The 22033-nt window shown below is 64.8% G+C and overlaps 1 protein-coding gene across 1 annotated transcript in view; it reads right to left on the minus strand.

Moving 5' to 3' along the window:
- Window positions 1-17383, minus strand: part of gus (splA/ryanodine receptor domain and SOCS box containing gustavus) — a 49129-nt gene extending 31746 nt beyond the window's left edge. The window contains exons 1-2 of the mRNA XM_037234296.1: window positions 17268-17383; window positions 2468-2676 (exon numbers count right to left, since the gene is read on the minus strand). Of these exons, the coding sequence (XP_037090191.1) occupies window positions 2468-2676; window positions 17268-17278 (220 nt within the window). The 5' untranslated portion in view covers window positions 17279-17383. The remainder of the gene's footprint in view (window positions 1-2467; window positions 2677-17267) is intronic.
- Between the last annotated feature and the right edge of the window lie 4650 nt (window positions 17384-22033).

Consider the following 22033-nt stretch of genomic DNA (forward strand, 5'->3'; position numbering starts at 1 on the left):
ATAAATCCCTTGCTTTCCGAAATGAGATGTTCTTCGTGGTTTTCAGTGCGATGATCTCCTTCTCTCTGGCGTACGCCGGGCATGCACGATCGAAAGTGGAGTGAGGTTTCTGGTTTTTCCCACAGTTCAAACACCATGGGTTCGCTGCAGTGCACTGATCACTCGGGTGCTCCGGAGAAGCACACTTACCACATGCTGGCTGGTTGCGGCAGAAATCCTTTGTATGTCCAAACATTTGGCACTTAAAACATCTCATGGGGTTCGGAATAAAAAGGCGCACCTTCACTTTCACATAGCCTACCCTTACTTCAGATGGTATGCCAGGACGATTAAAAGCCAGCACGATGTTGTTCGTGGGGACCAGCTCCGCACCTCTGCGCGCCTTGATGCGGCCAGCACCTGTTACCTCGAACTCAGCGAGACTGTCGACTATTTCCTCATCAATGACATCTCTCAGGTTAAAACAGTTGATGATACCCTTTGACGAGTTCTTTGTCCTATGGACCTCCACAGCCATCGCCACTTACATGCCCTTTTTCCCCTCCGCATCTCGTACACATTACACAAACCTATCCGATATCCTGGCCCGTTTGGCCTCCTCTCCGTTCTGGAACTCAATCTCGATCCCACCGTCTTTGAGCTTATCGCATCGGAGCACCTTTCCAAACCGATCACACCCATTTCGCCTTTGAAAAGGCGAAAGGGACGACAGCGGCTTCTCGGCGCTTCGGAAAATCAAGATTCGAGGGGTGGACGCTGACGCACTACCACCTGTAGCCTCAGTCCGCCCCCCCCCCTCGGGGGTGGGTGTTTTTTGAGATTATAGTTGTAATGCGTGTAAGGTTTTAACATTCGGCACCGAGGCTCCCCACCCACCTCGGAGCCCAACTGGGGGACGGCCCACTCACCCAGGGGGTGGAGGTGCTATACGGGGCGAACGACGCCTCCCACACGGCCAGGTGCAACCGGGGAGACCCCTCCCCGTCCTGACCGTGGTTCAGCACCGCCGCCCCTTGACCCCTTAAGCCGCTGCGCGCGGCCAGGCGCCCCAAGCGGAGACCCGCAAGGAGCACCCAACCGCAACGCGAGCGACAAGCCGCTAGACCCGTGTGGGGCCCCACGGGCCCCCCACGCCCCTGGATATCCTGGTCAAAGTGGAGGGTTGGGACGCGCCGTGACTGGCCCGTATATTTACTGACTGTAAATATATATAGAACCATCTAGTAGTGGTATGGAAAAAAATATTGATCAGCTGACAAGAAGGCGTTTTTCCGAAGATAAAGCTCAGCTGGCGTGGTTTCCAAGGCAATGTGGAACGGCGACACACTGCTAGTGCGCGGTCGGTGTGAGGTGTGAAATCTGCGGTATGGGGGAGTGGTTTTTCATCTCAATACGCGAACGACGCACGAACAGACCACTGTCCTGGCTCGTAGGTCGACCGTGCATTTCACCGGCAGTGCGGAGCATACGAGCAAGTGAGTCAGGCTCGCCCGAATGTAGGATCTTGTGGGTGGGTGAAGTGGCGTGATATCTGCCTAGATCTGCAAATCCCGCCCGGCTGGCCGAGCGCTGCCACGCCACCGTGCCCACGCCCGTCCGGCAGTTCAGCGGGCAACAGCTGGTAGCCAGGCGTAACCAGGAGGCGAGATGGGGGTGTCCAGTCGCAGGTGTGTCTCGTTGAGTGACAAGAGGTTATACCGGAGTCCGGTGGATAGCTCAAGGATCTCCGGCTTGATATTTTTAATGTTCGATAGCCCATAATAAGTCATGTTCTTCGGTTGCCGCGGCAGCGCTGCCGTATGCTGCCCCGTTTGAACACGCTGGGTCCGCGCTTGCCACGCCGCGCCCGACGTGGAGGAGCGGCCGCGGAGGTCGGTGGCAGGCCGGTCCGGTCACGTGACGCGGCAGCCAGCAGCGGCCCCGGCAGAGGCTAGCCCGGGGGGGGGAAGGGGGCAATCTCACGAGTGGCTCGGGCACCGTCCCCCCCCCTCGATCAAGGTGGACAGGTGGCCGGTCGGCGATGATTTCCACCAGGCTCTACGCGACGCCCAGCGCCACGAGGAGCCGGAGCAGGTCTCGGTAAATGACGGATCGGAGGACGGCCATGGCCACGGAATAGCCAATTTCCCCCGCCCCCTCCCCTCACGGCAAACGCAGCGTATCGACATCGAACGCAGGCCACGGATTCTCTGCTTTCCAGTAAGCGCCTCGGTCCTGTTTGAAGTCTGAACCACGATATGAATTTGCACTTCCGTGGCGTGCACTGGCTCCTCTCACTCCTTCCTCCCTTTCACAACGAAGTCACACGAGGATAAGCGACGGGAAGTGGTAGGGCGCGGAGCGCCGGCGCCGCGTCCGACCACGGCACGGCGCACAAGCAAGTTCACCTGCCTCGTGACCACCTCCCAGCGTCCCGGTGCCGCAGCGCCAGGGCCAGCGCGGTCGCGACCAGGTCCGGCACACCCACCTGACACGCGCTGTCCCATGGCGGCGACGGCGGCGGCGCGGCGCCGCGACGGCCGAGGCGGGTAGGCGGACGGCCGGCGCGCCGGCGGTGGCGGCGGCGGCGGCGCGACGCCCGAGCTGGCGGCGCCCGGCTCGGCGGCTAGTCGCGCGGACCGGCGCAGAGCCTTCTTAGCCGAGAACCGAGTGTTGTACGTCACTCGAGGCGGGGGTCTGCGACAGAGACGACACCGGTCAGACGGGCGGGCGCGGCAGGGCGCTGCGTCCCGCACACGGGGAACAGGCGGGGAATGTGACTGCACACTGGTGATGTTATCCGATGTACGCTCCGACACAGACGCACACGACAGGGTCAAAGCTGGTAACCACGTTCTGGAGTGGCAGTCAGGGAATCTGAAAATGTGTTCATTGGTGCACTCAAGCAATGGATAGAAACTTCACCCAAATACCGCCAGTCTTCGCCCTGGCTCTTAGGCGCTCTGTTTCTGGCGCATGCCAAACGGCTGACGAATATCGCGCAGGTGGGCGCAATTATCGCTCAACTTTCGCTCCCGCCGAAAGAGGTCTCTACCATCGGAATAGGTGGCGCTGTGATCGCGCACATTGGGCGGAGACGACGCGTGGAGCCCAGCCCGGCACAACACGGCAGTGATCACCGCACCACGGCTGAAACCACCACATCGACCACACGGTCAGACCAGCCCTCACGGCTTCTGCGGACCGGCCCGGGCGCGTTGTCCCCCCCCCCCCCCCCGCCCACTCCCTGCCCCGCGCCGTGACCCAGTGCCGACGACCACCACACCTGGCCCGTCACCGGGCGACAACGTGCTCCACAAACAACCAACGCGTCAGTTATCAGCGGCGCCGGGTGGCGTGCCAAGTCTGCCGGCCGGCGCGCGTCCACCGTCGGCCGGCCGGCGCAGCCGCAGCCGCCGCCGCTACCGGGGCGAATCCCCACTAACGAGTCCATTTAATCAGCGCCGACGGCCGTTAGTTTAATGGAATGCTCGGCTGCGACGGTGGCCGATGACGTCGCTCGCCGGTGATGACGGCTGGCGGCAGGAGAGCCCGCTAATCAGGAGTGCAGGCGCCCCCACCAGACGCACGAGGGGAACAAGGCTGCTCAGCCGGTCGCTGCCCGGACAGTGGGCTTACAAAGGCTGCATCATCGACCGCGCCACTTCAGTATCACACCATCTCCGTGTTGCACCCGGTCCTGCACTGATGAGAAGTGATGACACACGACACTGACATTTGAACACTCCCTGTTCTAGGCATGAGGAGGTTCCGCGACACGCCGCTCACGGCGGTAACAACCACGCCAGGTAGATGCTTCAACTCGCTCAAAAAGCAGTCTTGCTACCCGGCAAGTTTTTGCCCGTCTGTTACAGCCATGTTTTGCGCGAAATCAGCAGCGTTCATAACTGCACATGCCCGCTCCGCAAACACAGCTCCCCAGTCGTCAGTGGCCCTGAGCGTCGGGTCGACACGACACTGGCTCGCACGTGTGCCGGTACCGAGCGCCGCGACCGGTGAGTCAGCCGCACCGGGCGCACGTGTGCGCCGGTCCGCGCCGGTCCGCAGCGGACGGGGCCGGCGCGCCGCCATCCGTTGCCAGGGCTGCCCGCCGGGACCGAGCCGCGTCCAACGGGGCCGAACGTGGCATCGATCGTCTAATGGGGCGGTGGCGAATCGGGGGCCGACACCTGTATCGTCAGCAGGGCCCCAGCTGATGGACATCGGACCCAGTGTTGCCTGGTCGGTGCCGGACGGCCCGGCACCGATCGGCCGCACAAGGCGACCGGCATCAAGTCAGGGTTAGAACCGAACTGACGCATCGCTGCTTTCATCCAGAAGTTGAAAAAAACTTGAAGTCTCCACACACGACTTCGCACAGAGTATCCCCACGTGTAACTTTCGACGACCCGCGATGTGGAACTTTCCGGCATGTTCTACTGAACACAGCTTTGCTCGGCATGGAGCCCCGCAAGGCACGCACGAAGCCATCGATTAGCTCGGATAGTCCTCCATTTAGGCATGCCTCATTGAAACCAGGGCTGATGACCATCACGCAAAAGACTTCTACAAGTTTCAGCTGCCCTGCCTTCAAGTCAGCCGACTAGGAGCCGGCAGCAATGAGGGCGTGGTGTTACTATCAGCCGGGGCAGCGGCGGCGGTGGGGGACGTGCGCGACGGTGACGGGGGCGGGGCGGGCCGGATCCGGAGGGCGCGTCAGCACAGCGTGCTCGGCGTGCCGGGCGGCTCGGTCACCCTCGCCGTACCCCACGCGGCGTTGCCGGCACGCCCCACACCAAGAGGCGCCGCCGGCGGTGGCTTGACGCCGCCACGGTCGCTGCCCCCTCCCCCCCCCCCCCCCCCGGGCAGTGGTAGCAGCAGACTATTTTGGTGGCGCGGTGTCTCCCGGCGCCGGCAGCCGCCGCTCGGTCCAGCAAGTAGGCTGCTCGCTGGTGGGCGCAGGCGGCAGTTCGGGCCGCTCTGCCACCCTGGCGTCTGACCGCGGCGGAGACAGGAGCCCCGCAGCGCTGGCACCGCCGACTGGCCTGACACCAGCGGCTGCGGGAGAAGCCCACAGCAGACCGCGCATACACGTCGAATGACATTAATCACGTTATTCATCGGCCCGACCAGCGAAGACGCCAATCGGTCCACCCACGGTGCCAGCTATGATATCCGCTCATTGTCCCTTTAGGCGGATCGTCGGCTTAACGATAGTTCGTACCCCCAAAACCTTTCATACGTTGGACGTCTCTTTGACCCAAAACGTCAAGGTTCCCGTTGTGGGAGGCACACGGAGGCGAGAGACAACTAAAACACAGCGTACGCGGCGTCCTTGATCATCACGTTCCGTTGACCAATCCAGGCGGAACAGGTAGCATGGACCTGGAGGAATTGTAGAGGACTGGCAGCCCCACGTATCACTATCCACAGGTGGCTGCTACCAGGGCATGCCTGCTTCCAATGTGTTTCTAATGCGGTGGCCGGAACGCTGCTGTTGTATGTGGGGCGCTGCCTGACGTGCCAGGCGCTACACAGAAACAGCGTTCGAGACGGGTGTGGGCTAAGGGCAACCAGGGCGTCTGAAACCTCGCAGGAATCCTTTTCCGACACCCTTATCTACTCTTACACGAAGTTGACCAAGAAAATCAGTGGTCATTTCACATGCAAACCGGCCAAGTAATCCCAGAAAGTATAGTAACATGATTACTGCTAGTACTGACAGTACTGCTAATCTATGATTAGCAGATGCGGTCATTCCAGGTCAGGTCCCGCTATCCCCTGCTGTACCCCACCATCGACAGGTGCGGTAACAGTGCCGCCATCCCCTGCTGTACGCCACCATCAACAGGCATGACGCCGCCGTCTCCTGCTGTACCGTACCCCACCATCTGCAGGTACGGCTCCGGCGCCACCGCGCCCTGCTGTAGCCCGCCATCGACAGGTACGGTCCCAGTGTAGTCGTCTCCCGCTCTACTCCACTGTGGACAGGTGCGGTAACGGTGCTACCGTCCGCTACTGTACCCCACCATCAACGAGTACGGTTTCGGCGCCACCGCGCCCAGCTGTACCCCATCAGCGGTAGGTCCGCCGTCTCCGGCCCTGTCCTGACCCCACGGTCGGCCAGCCCCGCTCATGGCGCCTCGTGCCGGCGATCAGCTCAGATAGGGCCGCCGCCGGCCGCACTCGGGCCGGAGCGCCGCCGATGGGAAACACAACAACGGGGTCCGGACGGCGCGACCTGCCGACGAATCGATAACGGCCAGCCCCCGAGGGCGCAGGGCGAAAGGCGTGCCTCAACTCCGCGGTCGGCAAACACGATCTGCTACATGGCAGCAATAAAAGCAGCGCGGCAGTCCAAGAAAAACGCCGCTTAGAAACACGAGTGGTCAAAATCAAATATCAGCCGTCACGTTAAAAAGTAGAGAATGCAGCCTTGAAGATCATCAGCACAAGTTGGAGACAATCAGCAAGACACGGACAAAAAGCTGAGCTGTGGTGGCCAGTCCTGTTGCACACGTGTTAGACATGTCGTGAGCAATGAGGCAGCGTAGGTACACTGCGCGGTAACGGGCACCGATGTCAACACCTTTCGGCGAATTACATGATATAGCACAAACTGCCAAGTTACTGGCGTCGCAACCAAACAGATCGGCTGTGGTGACGAGACCAGCAGTCATTCACCACCGTCTTTGCCACGGCAAGAAACCTCAACTTCCTAGCATACAATGACAGCTATCTGGCACGCCAGGCACAGGCATCACACGCGGCGCGGACGATCAGACGCCAGTGAGAAGCCATCCGCTGGCGCCGACCCACCGCCCCGTCGGAGCGACAGCGACCGCGGGCGTGACGCCGCTGGCCCACTGGCTCCCACCTAGCAGGTAAGCCGAGACCGCCAGCGGCGCGCCGGTCGAACTGCGTCGGCAGCAGCCGCGTCCCCGGCCCGGCCGCTCACGGCACCCGCAGCCGCCGTCGGCGCCGCCGCGGCCTCGCGCCGTCAAGGCGCGGACGGCGTCCGCCAGGCCCACGACCCCTCGCCGGGCCGTATTGATTTCTGGACAAAACGGCAATCCAATAGTGGGCCGGCGGGGCGGCGACGCGCGAGACCCGCCGGTGGCGGCACGCGCGGCGCACCGCGACTGGCACCGGACCAGACCGGACACCAGTCCGCAGGGGAGGGAAGGGAGGGGGGAAGGGGCGGGACCTGGTGGGCATCGGACGGGAGACACCGAACCGGGCCGGACACCACGCCGCTGGGCGTGCCCACACCACGTCCGTGAACGCACGGGGCTTCGGCCACCCAGCGCGCGACAGCGTCCTAGGCACCTCGGCCCGCGCACAGACGAACGGACCTGACGGGAGGTGACAACGGAGCGTGCGCGTGGCCGCGTCCCATGATGTCCGAAACGCGCCGCAGTCTGTCGAACCGCAGCGCGACCGATCTCTGCGGCGGACCGAGCGGTCACTTAGCCGGCAACAGAAATATGCCTACCGCCGAAAACCTGGAAAGACCATAGAGCTGCGCCACAACCACACTTAGAACCCCTGCCAAAACCCGTCCGAGCCCGTCGGGCGCGACGTCCGGCGATCGATTCCCATGACGCTGTCCGGGCGCCTGTGAGCCGACAGTCGACCACGCCGCACGCAGTGAGGCTCGACAGCCCAGGGAGCAGGCCTGCCAGCTGACGGCGGCGCGGCCCGGCCGATGCCCGGGCCGGTGCGACGCGCTGCAGCTCCCCGGCAGCGCTGGACGCAATGCGCGCCGCGCCCAACGCCTCATCATTTATCCACCACCTGGCGAGTGGCGAATAGTGACACTTTGCCAGCCGCGCTGCACCAAAGCAGGTGAGACACAGGCGTCTGCCCCCAAAAGCCCTGTCACCTCCCGCTCACATATCAGTCCAAATCCAGCAATTCAGGCACGCCGGCCCCCAGACATACATGAAGTCACGCCACCGTCACTGGGCACCGTCACTGTCACTGGGTCACTGGGCACCGGTACCTGTGACGTCGTTGCGGCAGAACAGCCGGCCGCGGCGGCAGCGCAAAAGGGAGACTCAATGTGCGGAGGAGAGGGCTTCGCTGGGTGTGGGAGCTGAGCGGGCCTCACTAGCGCCCCGCGGGCTTCGCTGGGTGTGGGAGCTCAGCTGGCGTCCCGCGAGCTTCGCTGGGGTGTGGGAGCTGCGCTGGCGTCCCGCGGGCTTCGCTGGGATGTGGGAGCCGAGCGGGCCCCACTGACGTTCCACGGGCTTCGCTGGGGTGTGGGAGCTGAACAGGCCTCACTTGCGTCCCGCGGGCTTCGCTGGGGTGTGGGAGCTGAGCTGACGTCCCGCGGGCTTCGCTGGGGTGTGGGTGCTGAGCTGGCGCCCCGCGGGCTTCGCTGGGGTGTGGGAGCTGAGCGGGCCCCACTGGCGTCCCGCAGGCTTCGTTGGGGTGTGGGAGCTCAGCTGGCGTCCCGCGGGCTTCGCTGGGGTGTGGGAGCTGAGCGGGCCCCACTGGCGTCCCGCGGGTGCTGGTGAGCGAGCGTCACGGAGCCGCCGGCAGGGCCCGACCGCAGATCGCTGCAACGGCGGGCCTCGGCGCGAGAATCCGCCACAACAGCCTTCAGACGGGTGGCAAGGTATTACAATGCACCACGGGGTCGTCCACTGCCTTTTAATTACGGGGAATAGTTTAAATGCATCTGCAAGGCTCAGCTGGTCTCGCTAAGCTGGCATGGCCGGTTATGAGTTTATTTCGACAATTGCATTCCTTTGATAGCTGAAGTCAACCAGTGACTTCAATGAAACGGGCTGTGCGGTACCTGAACACTATCGCTCACCTTCCCACGCAGTTCGTAGGAACTCATGATCGAGCGAACACTTCAAAGCAACACGGCACTTCCAGAAGCGGACGGTCCCAAACAGTGTCCGCATCAGGGACCGGATTTGTGACCATGCATCGCGGATGCGGATACAAAGCAGCGCCACACGTATCATATCGGGGTCTCAGTAGCTGTGAAACGCCACTCTAGGAACTCTCCGGCACGCATACTTCCGGAAGAGATTCACAAGCCCAGCGCTCTCACATGCTTCACAACGTTTCGAATACCAACAAGCGTGGCTGGCTCTTGCCTATCATTTAGCATGGCTGTTGAACATGAGCCCGGCAGCGATGCGTGGGAGCCTACACCGCGTCACAGAACAACGTCATATGATCAGCCTGGCCGGCGATCTGTGGACCGCGTCGCCGGGGCCACGGCCGTGAGGGCGCGGCCCGCCCGGTTCGACAGTCGGTCCAGGGACGAGTCGCCGACCTCGCCAATCATCACGTAACCAGCCGACGGTGGTGCAACCGGGCGGCGGCGGCGGCCGCCGCCGCCGTACGGTGACGCCGTGAGCCAGCTCGCGCGCCCCGTCTGAGGCAACGGACGGGACGGGGCGAGCCCGCCGATGTCGTGGGACCTGCCGCGGATTACAGCCTGACGTTGGCTGGCGCCAGTCCAACGGTGCCAGCCGTCGCTTCTCTACAGCAGCGGTCTGCACTCCCGACATCGCCACTGCCGCCGGACCAGCTGCGGCTGGCGATCTGCAGTGGCGGGTGGGGGCGGCCGCCGGCGCACACCGGGCAGGTGTCGGGCGCGCCGCGGTGCGGGCCAGCCGTCAGCTGAGCCGCCCCGGGAGGGCATCTCGCTCTCGCCACCGACGCCGACACCCCGACCGGTGACGACACGCCACAAGCGGCGCTCGGCGGCTCGGCGGCGTCCTCCCCGGGACGACCCCCACGACGCGCGGCGGCGGCACGCGGCACGTGGCCGCGGCGCCGCGTCGCGACGGTGCGGCCGCCGACCCCTGCCGGCCGTGCCCAGCGAGCGAGCCGGACTGGGTCGGACCGGACCGGACCGGACCGGACGGGAAGGGACGGCCTTGGCACCAGTGCATCTCGGCCGACACCGTTAGTGGTGGCCGTCCGGCTTGGGCTCGGCTCAAGCCGGAGACGGGCGGCTCGTAGACGGGCCGTCGCCGCGGGCCGGGGCCGGGGCCGAACACCAGCCACGTCAAGGCCTTGTCACGTCTCTCGGCGTCGGTCGGCCGCACTCGCGCGCCCGTCACGGACGTGGCGCTGTGGCGGGCGGCGCCACGCTGGACAGGCGGCCCAGCGGCCGCCGCCAGTAGCGACACGCCGCCACCAAGGTCCCACCCGTCGCCGGCCGCGTAGCAGCAACACACTGTGGCCAAGGTCCGGCCTGCGGCCGGGTGCCGGACGCCGAGCACCTACCACCGGCCGGTGTGGTATGGTTGCTTCCGCGGGCAGCGCCCCGCCCTGACACCACCGTGTCAACGACGCCGTGGCTGGTCGACTCAGGACCCAGCGGGCAGCCGCGTAAGCCGCCGACGCCGCCGACCGCCGACGCACGCCCGCTCTTCCTAAAAACTTCGGACACCGAGCGTCGAAGGCGCGAGGCGCCGCCCGGCACTGGTCAAGGCGCGAGGCGCCGCCCAGCGCTGGCGAAGGCGCGAGGCGCCGCCCGGCACTGGTGAAGTTAGCGTCAAAACCCATTCCACCCACTCGGGCAGAGACGACCTGCTCGCTGAGGGAGTGGTGTGGCAACCTCGACACAGTCTGACATGGCACTGTTTCGAGATCAGGAACACTCGGTAAATTCGCGTCAGCATGAACATTTGAAACACCACTGCTGGAACAGAGGTCACGGGTGCTGAGAACCGACTGTTCGTATCATTGACAAAAACGGTGGGCGGCATATCTGGACAAGCGAATTAGCATAATAAAGTAACAAACGAAAGTAAAAGTAGGGCAAACCCGGCGATGCGTTGCTGAAAGTCGCTTCCCAATTTGGACTCGACAGGTCCTTTGTTGGGCTGTTTTGTACTGCATTAGTATTTTTGCCGGCATGGGAACTCGTTTGTTCCGTGCGGCCAGTCTCAGCAAATGAATAGCCTGCTTACGCGACAGTACCGCGGCGCGAACCAGCCACGCACCGCCTGGAAACCCACGACCCACCACCGACAGACGGAAGACTGGAGGGCTGATCGGTGAATGGCCAAACGTCGGCGCTGTGGCCATCCTGACCCGGCTGGCCCGTCGGCGGGGCGACACGCCCTGCACCCCTCTGGGGGGGGGGGGGGCGTGCGGGGTCGATCGAGATCAGCGCGCGCCACGGCCGACGGCCGTGCCCGGGCCGGCGCTGAAAGGACACGGATCCGAGGCGCGCACGTGCCGGCCGACTCCACGTGAGCCCCGGTAGGACAAGCGACAGACATGTTTCCCCGTATCTCGCCGCCGATCGATGTTTAGCGGGTTGTGCTGGGACCGGTGAAATGCACGACAGGTGACAGAACACGCCCCCACACGGCTGACTGGGGCTGTCGGCAACAACACGTGCGGCCGCACCCATCAGCGCGCCGCGTCGCCTGCCAGCCCACGGCGACTGCAGTCGCATGGTACCCCGGCACCGACGGCCACCACCTGGCCGAACAGCCGCGGATGAGACGCCAGCACTCCGCCCGCCCCACACCAGCGCGCGGGGGGGAGGGGGGCAGTCCGAGCCGGTCCAGCCGGAGACGCAGCGCCGGCACCAGGACGGGTCATAGCGGAGGAGACGCCGGCGGCCGGCCAACGCCCCTGAGCGGCGGCCCCGGCCGACAGTGTGCTCGCCGCCCGTCGGCAGGTCGAGCGACGGCCCGCCGTGCGGCGGAGGGGTCCCAGCGCCGCGCCGGCCGCCGCCGCTCCCGCAGCCCGGCCGCCGGCTGCGGGGACGGCCTGACACGTGCTGTCAGTCAGCCCCGGCGCCCGCCAGCCGCGCACCCGGCGGCACCTGTAGTGATCCAACCACTGTCCGCCGCGTATCCGTTGTCCGCGCCGAGCCCATTATCCGCCGCGTGTCTGTTGTCCGCGCCGAGCCCACTGTCCCCGCGTGTCCGCTGTCCGCGCCGAGCCCACTGCTCCCGTGTGTCTGTTGTCCTTGCCGGGCCCACTGTCCACGCGTGTCCCGTTGTCCGCGCCGTGTCTGCCACCGGCGCGACATCGGCCGTCGGCGCCCGCAGGCGGCGTCGTGCGCTATCCTCGTGCCATCGCTTGCCACGCTGATAGCCGATATCGCTCGGCGTTGCGGCACAGGGCGGCTGGCAGTGGCCCGACAACTGCCGGTGGCGGAGCACCGACACCGCCCGTCAGCGGACAGCCGGCCGGACGCCGGCTCACGGCCGCGCGTGGCTGGCCACCTCGGGCACACTTCCTCACGCGCCTTCGCCACCTCTCCGACAGACTATCTCTCCCTCTCTTCCTCCCTCGTCTGTCAAAAGGACCCTGTCGCAACGTGCTCTCCCGATGCATTGGCCCGGACGACACGCGACTCCCAACAGGATGAGCGCGGCCACACGACGGCTGGCAGGGTGAACGCGGCCACACCACGGCTGGCAGGGTGAGCGCGGCCACACCACGGCTGGCAGGGTGAACGCGACCACACCACGGCTGGCAGGGTGAACGCGGCCACACCACGGCTGGCAGGGTGAACGCGGCCACACCACGGCTGGCAGGGTGAGCGCGGCCACACCACGGCTGGCAGGGTGAACGCGGCCACACCACGGCTGGCAAGGTGAGCGCGGCCACACCACGGCTGGCAGGGTGAACGTGGCCACATCCGCTCCGGCAGGGAGAACGTGGCCACAACACCCCCAGCAGGTGTGAGCGCAGCCACACCAGACCCGGCAGAATGAGCGCGGCCACACCAGCCCGCGTGGCGCGCGGCCGGGCCGCCGACAGGCAGCGTCATCAGGCAGGTGCCGCTTTGACCACGTCACGGCAGCCGGCCGCAGGGACACCGCGCGCCCAGGCGGGCCCGCCGCCTCACTATAGGTACACATGACGGCACACGCGCACTGTGAGAGCGGGCGCTGGGCCGGCGCGGCCCCCGACCTGGCAGCGCGCGCCGGCCGAGCCGTCGCCCACGCCGGCCGACGGCGCTGACGGACGCCGCCACGCGGCAGTGCAGCACGGCCTGCACAACAGGTGACAGCGTGCACACGCTACCCGGCCGGTAACAGCACCGGCACGTTTCCAACCACGAGGCTACGGCACACCCGGTCGCTGCGCGTCAAATTGTGGTCGTCCCACGTCGGCCCGACGTAACGCGTTGCACGGTAGGAGTCTGTTCATACGTCCTGCCCTGCTTTAAGGGCGTCCCGATCTTGTACAAAGGGCACGGTTTTCAAGTCGACGCCGGTTGCCCGACACTGCCTGTCTGCTTCACCAGAGTGGGGTCAGGGCCTTTGTGCATCGGCGCCGTCACTGCATGGGGCCCAGAGTGCACCCTTGCGCCCACCTGGCAGCGGAGGACAATCCGGACATTCTCCGAGACCGCTCTCCGCTTTCAGTGTTAAGATGGAAACGACCGCTGCCCTTTCGGCACCGCTCACGGGCCATTGTCGCTACCGACATAGAAAATGGCCGTCGCATCCCGCTCTTCGCCTTGATATGCACGTTTTCATATCTGCCATTGACGGCGAATTCAAACCGAGCGCGGAGCATCAGGGGGAGACGGCGGGAAGGCGCCGACCGGCCGCAGCTCCCCTTCCCACCGCCGGCGATTCCGGTCCCGGAGCACTGGGAACCGCCCTGTAAAGCGGCAGATGGAAGCCGGACTTTATGTCCTGGGAACCGGCGCCGAGGGGTGCAGGTCGGCGTCCGAGCCAGCAGCGAGCCGGACCGCGCCGATCGCGCGAGACCCGAGGATCCCGCGGCCGGCAGCGAGCCGGACCGCGTCGACCGCGACACGACACTGCTGCCGACGACGTCGGCCGTCACGAGCGCCGCCTCCCATCTTACAGCGGGCCGTGCCGTCTCTGCGGACCCCCGCGCGGCAGTCCGCCCTCCCCGAAGTCGCCGGCGGCGCCGATCGGCCCCCGCCGGCAGCCGGCCGCCGCGGCCGGCGGAGCGCCAGGCGTTAACTGGGCGGCGAGGTCAACCGAGCGGCAATGAGCGCGACCGGCACTGCGGAAGGGGACGGGTGGGGCGGGGCGGCTCCCGCTGCCGTCCCGTGCCTGCCCGGCCCGGCCCGGCCCGGCCCGGCCCGGCGGCAGCGGGCGCGGGCGCGGGCGCGGGCGCGGACACAGCCACGCCGGACGCCGCACATGCGCAACGGCGAAACGAGGGGCTGCGCGCCACGGATGCCACAGCTGCGAAAAAGGCGACAGATACGGAGAAACATCAATCCAAATGCACGTAAATGACGACCGGGACGATAACACGATAAAAGGGAAAGGACAAAGGAAGACAAACAGAACGCGACAACGTGAGCAGGCATGACAACGACAGGGAGGCAGGAAATACAGCAGACAACACATGGCATACTCGAGTCAAAAATAGCGACAGCAGAGGAAAGCCGGGATAACGAGAGCGCCAGCGCCTCAGAGCACCATTGGAGCCAGCCCCGACGACTGGGGGCCGGGCCGGCCCGATGCCCCGGGGCCGCTGGTGCCAGAGGGCCCGGTGGGGCGGCGGGCGGGCGGCGGAGGCAGGAAGGGCGGGGGTCAGCGCGTCGCATGGGGGCCGCTGGCGGCGTGGCAGCGTGACAGCCGCCGCACGCCCGCGCGCTGACAACGGGGCCGCGTCAGACCGCCGCACCGAACGTCCGAGCCGGCCGCGCGCCGTGCAAAGCGCTGCTCAAAGGCCGCCGGGCATTCAGCGCCGGTTTTTGTATTAACCATTGTCGTCGGCGCCCGCAGCTAGAGCAGCACTGAATGAGAACGACATAGGACGCAGTTTTCAAGCTGAGGATGGTCGAAGGCGCGCGAGCAGCGGGCTGCGCGAGCTTCGGAAGAGCCGCGGTCAGTGGAAAAGACAAGCTCCTTGCTACAGATGCATGAAGACATGAGAAAGGGATTCGTAGCAGACGTCAAAGATCATGCAGATTGTAAGCCTACCTTAAGCCCCCTCCCCCACCCCGATGAAACACGCTAGTAAGGCTGTCAGCTAGGCAACCCTGATGACCAGTGGGACAGACAGAACACGGCGTTCATAACAAGCGACGCGCGTCAGCCAGCGCCTGCATGGTGATAATGTACGTAACCGCCTTCAAGTGCCCACCACCCTTGGCAACCTTGGATTTCAATATGAAGGACCCCGCGGGGCCACCCGACAAGCTGACATCACGGGGCGAAACTAAGAGCAATGCGAGCCGCTCCCGAACACGTCAAGTAGAACCACCAGCATAGTGACCGGCCGTGATTAGCGTTTTGTCCCCCGTTGCGCCAGCGCGGCGGGACCTCGCATACAGCAGAACTCGCTTTTGTCGACGCTGCGTATGTGCAGCCAAGTGACACGCAGTGTCTACTGACCGCAGCCCGACCGGCCGCAGTCCAAGGTTCCCAAGACAGTTCACGATGGGACCGTGGACATGTCGCAGCTGGCTTAAGGACGGCTCATGATTGGGCCCGGGGCAGGTCAGGGTTGGACCGTAGACAGGTCACGACTGACCCAGAGCAGGTCAGGGATAGACCGTGGACAGGTCACGACTGACCCAGATCAGGTCAGGGATTGACCGTGGACAGGTCACGACTGGACCCAGGGCAGGTCAGGATTGGACAGTAGATAGGTCACGACTGGCCCAGAGCAGGTCAGGGATGGACCGTGGACAAGTCACGACTGGGCCCAGAACAGGTCAGGGTTGGACCGTGGACAGGTCACGATCGGACGCGGGACAGGTCATGGACGGACCGTGGACAGGTCACGATCGGACGCGAGAAGCGTCAGGGTCGGGTCCAGGGCGGCTCAGGGCGGGATCAGGGAGAGGTCACGGTGGGTCCCGGGCCCTGGGACCGGCGTATTCGGCCTCGGGTCCGGCAGCCTAGCCTGCGAGCCGTTCTGTAAACGTTGTGACGCACAGCGTTGTGTTCAAGGACGTAATCATTCCCTACGGCTGACGGGAGGCATCCGTCAATATCATGTAAGATATATTGTTTCCCTGGTGGCTTTGCCTGACCCTCAGCGTTCTTTGCTTCTCGGGTCGCGACGGGTCCGCTGCAATATTGCGCTAGCGGATGATCAACTACGCGCCGAGCACAAGTCTGGTGACACAACGCGCAGGTGGCGTAACTCCCGCACAATGTCCGTATGAAATATCACACCGATTGCCAGGCTTCCAGCAAACTCGGGACACATCCGGGAGCGGGACACAGACTGTCGAGAGCGCTAGGTCCCAGCGGGGGCGAGCGTCGGGCCTCCCCGGGCTATCGAACGCCCACCGCTCCGGGCCTCGTGACCAGGCCCCCGCTCCAGGCCTTCCGTCCAGGCCTTCCGACCATACCCTCGACCTCGGAGCCGGCGCCCCGCCGCTCCGACGACGGCCCGGCGGCCGCCTGTCCCGGAAGGTCCGATGCGCCGGAGTCGCGGCCGCCCCGCACCTCGGCCGGCAGCCTGCCAATCTGCACCACGCACCAGGCGCGACGCGCAGCCGTCGGCAGCGAGCCGCGCGGTCGGTCCCGGACGAGCGCGACGTCTCGCCGCCGCCGACAGTCCGCCGACCAGCTGAAGGCTACCATGGCCGGGCCGCGTGCACGGCCGGTGGCACCGCCACCTGGCGCTGCAGCCGGCCGGGTGAGTGCGTGAGCTGGCGGGGCGGGGCGGGGTGCTGGCGGTGGCGGTCCGACCGTGCCCGGGGCGAACGGTCCGGCCGCCGCCGCCGCCGCCCGGCCGGCCGCGCAAAATCAATACTCTGTCAGTGGCGGGCCATGAGACAGCGACGACGGCCGGCGGCGGATCGGGCGGCCACCGGGACGATTATACATTCCAGGACGGGCAGACTTCGATACGCACACGTGGTCAGCAAGGCAGCACGGCGGGCGCACAGTCTGCTCGGGATTGACAAGGAAGAACTTAAGGCTGTACGACAACATGTTAATAGTTAACACAACGAACATATGCGTTTAAGCAGTTGCCAACGAAAACCACCACGGTCGTAATCGATAGTTGTCGACACAGACCTGAAATGGTCGGTAACACGCCACTCTACCCTCGCACCCATTCACTTACAAGTCACGAGGTACCACCAAAAGGTCTCGTTCCCAGTCACACGGGACGGGCCAGCACTCGACCCTCGTGAGCAGAAGTGCAGCCTGCCGGCCGGGACTGGGCTGCCCCAGCGGAGCGGCGCCAGCAACCGGGTCACCGCTCGGCCGATCCGCCGCACCACAAGCCTGGCCGGCTCGGCGGGCGGCGGGCGGCGGGCGGCGCCCTCCCAGAGTCGGACGGCAAGGCCGCCGCCGGCGGCGCCCGGGCACCTCGCTCACCTGGACGCCATGACTGCGATGCACCAGCAGGGAGAGACGGGCCAAAATACATTGGTGTCAGCGGCAGCAGCCGAGCGGACCCACCAGTGCACGGGGCGCACACTCACCACCCGAACGTAGTCCGTCATCTGAGACGCGGCGGCGGCGGCGGCGGCGGCCGCCACCGGGCGACGGCGCTCGCCGCCAACCGCGCCGTCATTGGTCGATGGCGGCCAATGGTCGGCCGGCTTACAGCGGCGCGCCGCGTCAGCTGGCGCCGGTTCTGCACGCACGCCGCCCTGATACGGAACGGTGGGGGCGACGGCCGGCCGCCTGTTCCATTGACCTGGCGGCGGCGCCGTCCCCCGCCGGCGGGGCTGTGAGATATGACGCGTGCCGCCGCCGCCGCCGCGCCCCGACCGCATGGACGGCCGTCCGAGGGGGCGGGCGGGGGGAGCAGGCGGCACGCGCCGCACAGCTGGCTTCGCAACATCCGGCTCGACCGGCGTCGCTGGTAGTAGGTCCGCATAAGACGCGGGTTGCGCACGGCCAACGGGTCGGCCAGGTACCGCCGTGGCGACGCCAGCAACTAACAAGTCGCGGTCCGCGACCCGACAAATCAGCAGCGGCCGCCGGCTGGCGCGCGAGCATCAACAAAAACGGGCGGAGAAACTGTCCCCGACACGAACGGACGCCGCCGACGACCGCGGCCTGGCCGCGACCGCCGCTCGGAGCAGGGCGCTTAACACGACCCACCAGCGCTCCCCGCTCCTTCGCTCGCCTGCCTCCCAAGCAGCTTTCTAACGGCGTTGAACTGGACATGAGCTTGGGGAGCAGCGTAATGGACAGCGAAACCCAGGTAGATGGTGGCAGGTGATAAGTGATGACGATGACGACTTGTGAAATATACTGTTCCTGCCAGCTACGCATGGATCTTGAAAACCCACTCGACTACAGGGCGTTCATTGCCGATTAGGTTTTCCAGTCGTGCGCTTGTTCCTGGTTTCTGGTTTCCTCTGGTTTCCTCCACGCAAGCTGGAGGAAACCAGTCTCTCCAGGGAACCGTGGGGACATGAAGCACGCCAGATGTGGGTAGGATTGCCCCAAGGCATGCTGGGGGCAACTGCAAACGCCATCGCGTTGTACGAAATGTGCGGCTATTCTCGCGTCTAAACGACGAATAAGTGAAACATGAGGAAGCGCTGGAATTAAGTCACGTGGGTACCGGATGAACTCCAGACGAAATGCTTTTATAGGGAGTCAGCTGGTTAAAGAACAGCAGTCTTGAGCACGTGAACCAATAATCCCGCGGTACCCTTCAAATGCACACTAAAAACGCAAGCATTCGCGTTCATATACACTGCTTGCACGTGCACACCGGCTTTCACCATGCAAAACAAATGATGTAGCCTAAGTGGCCAGATGGCCCCTAAGGGACATTTTTTCGGCAAACGTCAGTTCCAAAGCTCCTTATAACACAACAGGATGGAGAAAGCCATGCTGATACCAGCATCATGGGGCAAGCAGCGAGTAGCCATCGGCGCACAGGCCGCTCACGTCTGGTGAGCAGCCATGGGCGCACCGGCCGCTCACGTCTGGTGAGTAGCCATCGGCACACCGGCCGCTCACGTCCGGTGAGCAGCCATCGGCACACCGGCCGCTCACGTCTGGTGAGCAGCCATCGGCGCACCGGCCGCTCACGTCTGGTGAGCAGCCATCGGCACACCGGCCGCTCACGTCTGGTGAGCAGCCATCGGCGCACCGACCGCTCACGTCTGGCGAGCGGCGCCGAGCCCTCACATCGGCGCCCGTCGTGCCGCGCCCCTCAGCCGGGCGCTGTCCGCGCACGACGGCTGCCGGTCAGCCGGTCCCTCCCATACCACGCTGCTCAGCCGGCCCGGCCAAGCGCTGTCCGCACACGACGGCTGCCGGTCAGCCGGTCCCTCCCATACCACGCTGCTCAGCCGGCCCGGCCGAGCGCTGTCCGCACAGGGCGGCTGCCGGTCCGGCGGTCCCTACCGCGCCACGCCCCTCAGCCGGTCCGGTGGTCCGCTCCGGCCGGGCGCCATCCGCACACGACGGCCTTCCTCGGCCTTGCTGATTCTCCCTCACGTCCGAACAACAGGGCGATAACAGGCTGGTCCGAGCCTGCGCAGCGCCCTGGCATGCGTGCGCAAAAACACGGTCGGTCCCGCTAGTGCAAGCCAGGAGATCGAACTGACACAAAAAGTGGTCAGGAATTTACAGTTAACATAACATATTTTCGACAGTGAAAGCTGGTTTTACGTTTATGACCTCCAGCATACAGAGACAGAGCGAGCTTATCATAAAACACGCTTAACGCTACACAAACACAGAACTATTTACCAATCAGTTCACCACATTCAAACACTAGCAATAAACCCACTTTTGCTGTAGCCATCATTGATCACCATGACTATTCCTTTGCATGGGCACGGCACCATTGTCGTCGACGGTGAAGTTTAAGTTCAGCATCTCTGGCTCAAAACAGGACGACACGAGCAGACTACATTAAATCATGTACACACTTCGGCATAACAGTCATGGCCACGTAGCCAACACCGAAACCCGCGTATACCGGGGTGCAAGATTTACTTCCGACCCGAACCTGCTCCGTCACGGAACAAATCCATGCCTCCCCCGTATGGAGATGTCCAAGCAAATATGGTCTGCCGCTCGCCAATATCTGTTTGCGATGAGACAGCGCCGGCTGCGGCCGCCGAGGGCTCGTGCGGGGCTCACCCGGTGGCCGCTCGTGCGGGGCTGACCGCCGGCGCCCTCGCCGGCAGCCTCGGGGGCAAGCCCACGCCGCCGAACTGCGTTCCGACACTGGCGCGGGGCCACTCCTCCTCCGCCCGTCAGGCGACCGCCAGCGCCGTGCCACCCTCCACCCACCTACGCCCGGGCCGCCGGTGGGCCGGCTGTTACGTCCCTGGCTGAGTCACGACTGCGAGGCACCTCGGAACGGCCGCGGCCGCTCGGCGCAGGCCACTTGCACGCCGCGACATCACGGGGTCGGGCTACGGTACGCTCGCGCCCGCGGCCGGCCCGGAGAGGCGGAGAAAGCCGGCCACCCCCGGTCTGCCGTTGCGTAACATTCCAGATGATGCCAAATCCACTGCTGGGAGATGGCAGGGCGTGACTGTCAGCTGGAGCGAACGAACGGGCGTAGAGGGGCGAGGTTGGCGTACGACCTGCGCCGTCCACAGTCGTGGGAACGGCGATCGAAGCCGGACGGTCAGCCGCGGCACATGTACCAAGTCCGTCTGATTTCAGTATGGAACGCCTCGAAAATGGCAAGTGCCTATCAACGAGCTGCCCTAACGCTTTAATTGGACGGCTGCCCCCGCGGCCTCGAGTCATCCTCAAGCGCCCCGCGCCACAACATACAGCGTCCCCAGACAAAAGTCACGGCCGACCAATGATCACGCAGGACGGCTGATCGCTCCCCGCCATCCATCTTCTCATCGGCTGGCTAGCATTGCGGGGGTCTGCAGTCGCCGTAGTGCCTGAGCGGGCTAGGGCCGCGCGGTATACCGGGGCCGTCGCCGACCGAGCACTGCCGCTTTCGTTCGATAGCCCGTCCGACCGTCACGGCGGCACGTGCCGCCTGCTCCGGCCACTTCACCTATCGGCCCATCGGGAGAAGTCGGCTCCATTCGGAGCAGCTCTGCCGCGTCATCGTATACTGAACGACAGTGAACGACGCGCCAATCTACAGGGGTGACGTCACATCGGACATAGAAAGACAGTGGACGACGCGCCAGTCTACAGGGGTGGCGTCACATCCGACACCGAACGACAGTGGACGACGCGCCAGTCTACAGGGGTGGCGTCACATCCGACACCGAACGACAGTGGACGACGCGCGAGTCTACAGGGGTGACGTCACATCGGACATCGAACGACAGTGGACGACGCGCAAGTCTACAGGGGTGACGTCACATCCGACACCGAACGACACTGGACGACGCGCCAGTCTACGGGGGTGACGTCACATCCAACACCGAACGACAGTGGACGACGCGCCAGTCTACAGGGGTGATGTCACATCGGACATCGAACGACAGTGGGCGACGCGCCAGTCTACAAGGGTGATGTCACATCGGACATCGAGCGACAGTGGACGACGCGCCAGTCTACAGGGGTGACGTCACATAGGACATCGAATGACAGTGGACGACGCGCCAGTCTACAGGGGTGACGTCACATCGGACATCGAACGACAGTGGACGACGCGCCAGTCTACAGGGGTGACGTCACATCCGACACCGAACGACAGTGGACGACGCGCCAGTCTACGGGGGTAACGTCACATCGGACATCGAACGACAGTGGACGACGCGCCAGTCTACAGGGGTGACGTACATCCGACACCGAACGACAGTGGACGACGCGCCAGTCTACGGGGGTAACGTCACATCGGACATCGAACGACAGTGGAGGACGCGCCAGTCTACAGGGGTGATGTCACATCGGACATCGAACGACAGTGGGCGACGCGCCAGTCTACAGGGGTGATGTCACATCGGACATCGAACGACAGTGGGCGACGCGCCAGTCTACAGGGGTGATGTCACATCGGAGCGACAGTGGACGACGCGTCAGTCTGCCAGCGTGACGTCACATCGGACATCGGAGCGACAGTGGGCGACGCGTCAGTCTACAGGGGTGACGTCACATCGGACACCGAGCGACAGTGGACGACGCGCCAGTCTACAGGGGTGATGTCACATCGGAGCGACAGTGGACGACGCGTCAGTCTG

Source organism: Pollicipes pollicipes, unplaced genomic scaffold (assembly GCF_011947565.3).
Source record: "Pollicipes pollicipes isolate AB1234 unplaced genomic scaffold, Ppol_2.1 Scaffold_7231;HRSCAF=8579_pilon_pilon_pilon, whole genome shotgun sequence".
In the NCBI taxonomy this organism is placed as follows: domain Eukaryota; kingdom Metazoa; phylum Arthropoda; class Thecostraca; order Pollicipedomorpha; family Pollicipedidae; genus Pollicipes; species Pollicipes pollicipes.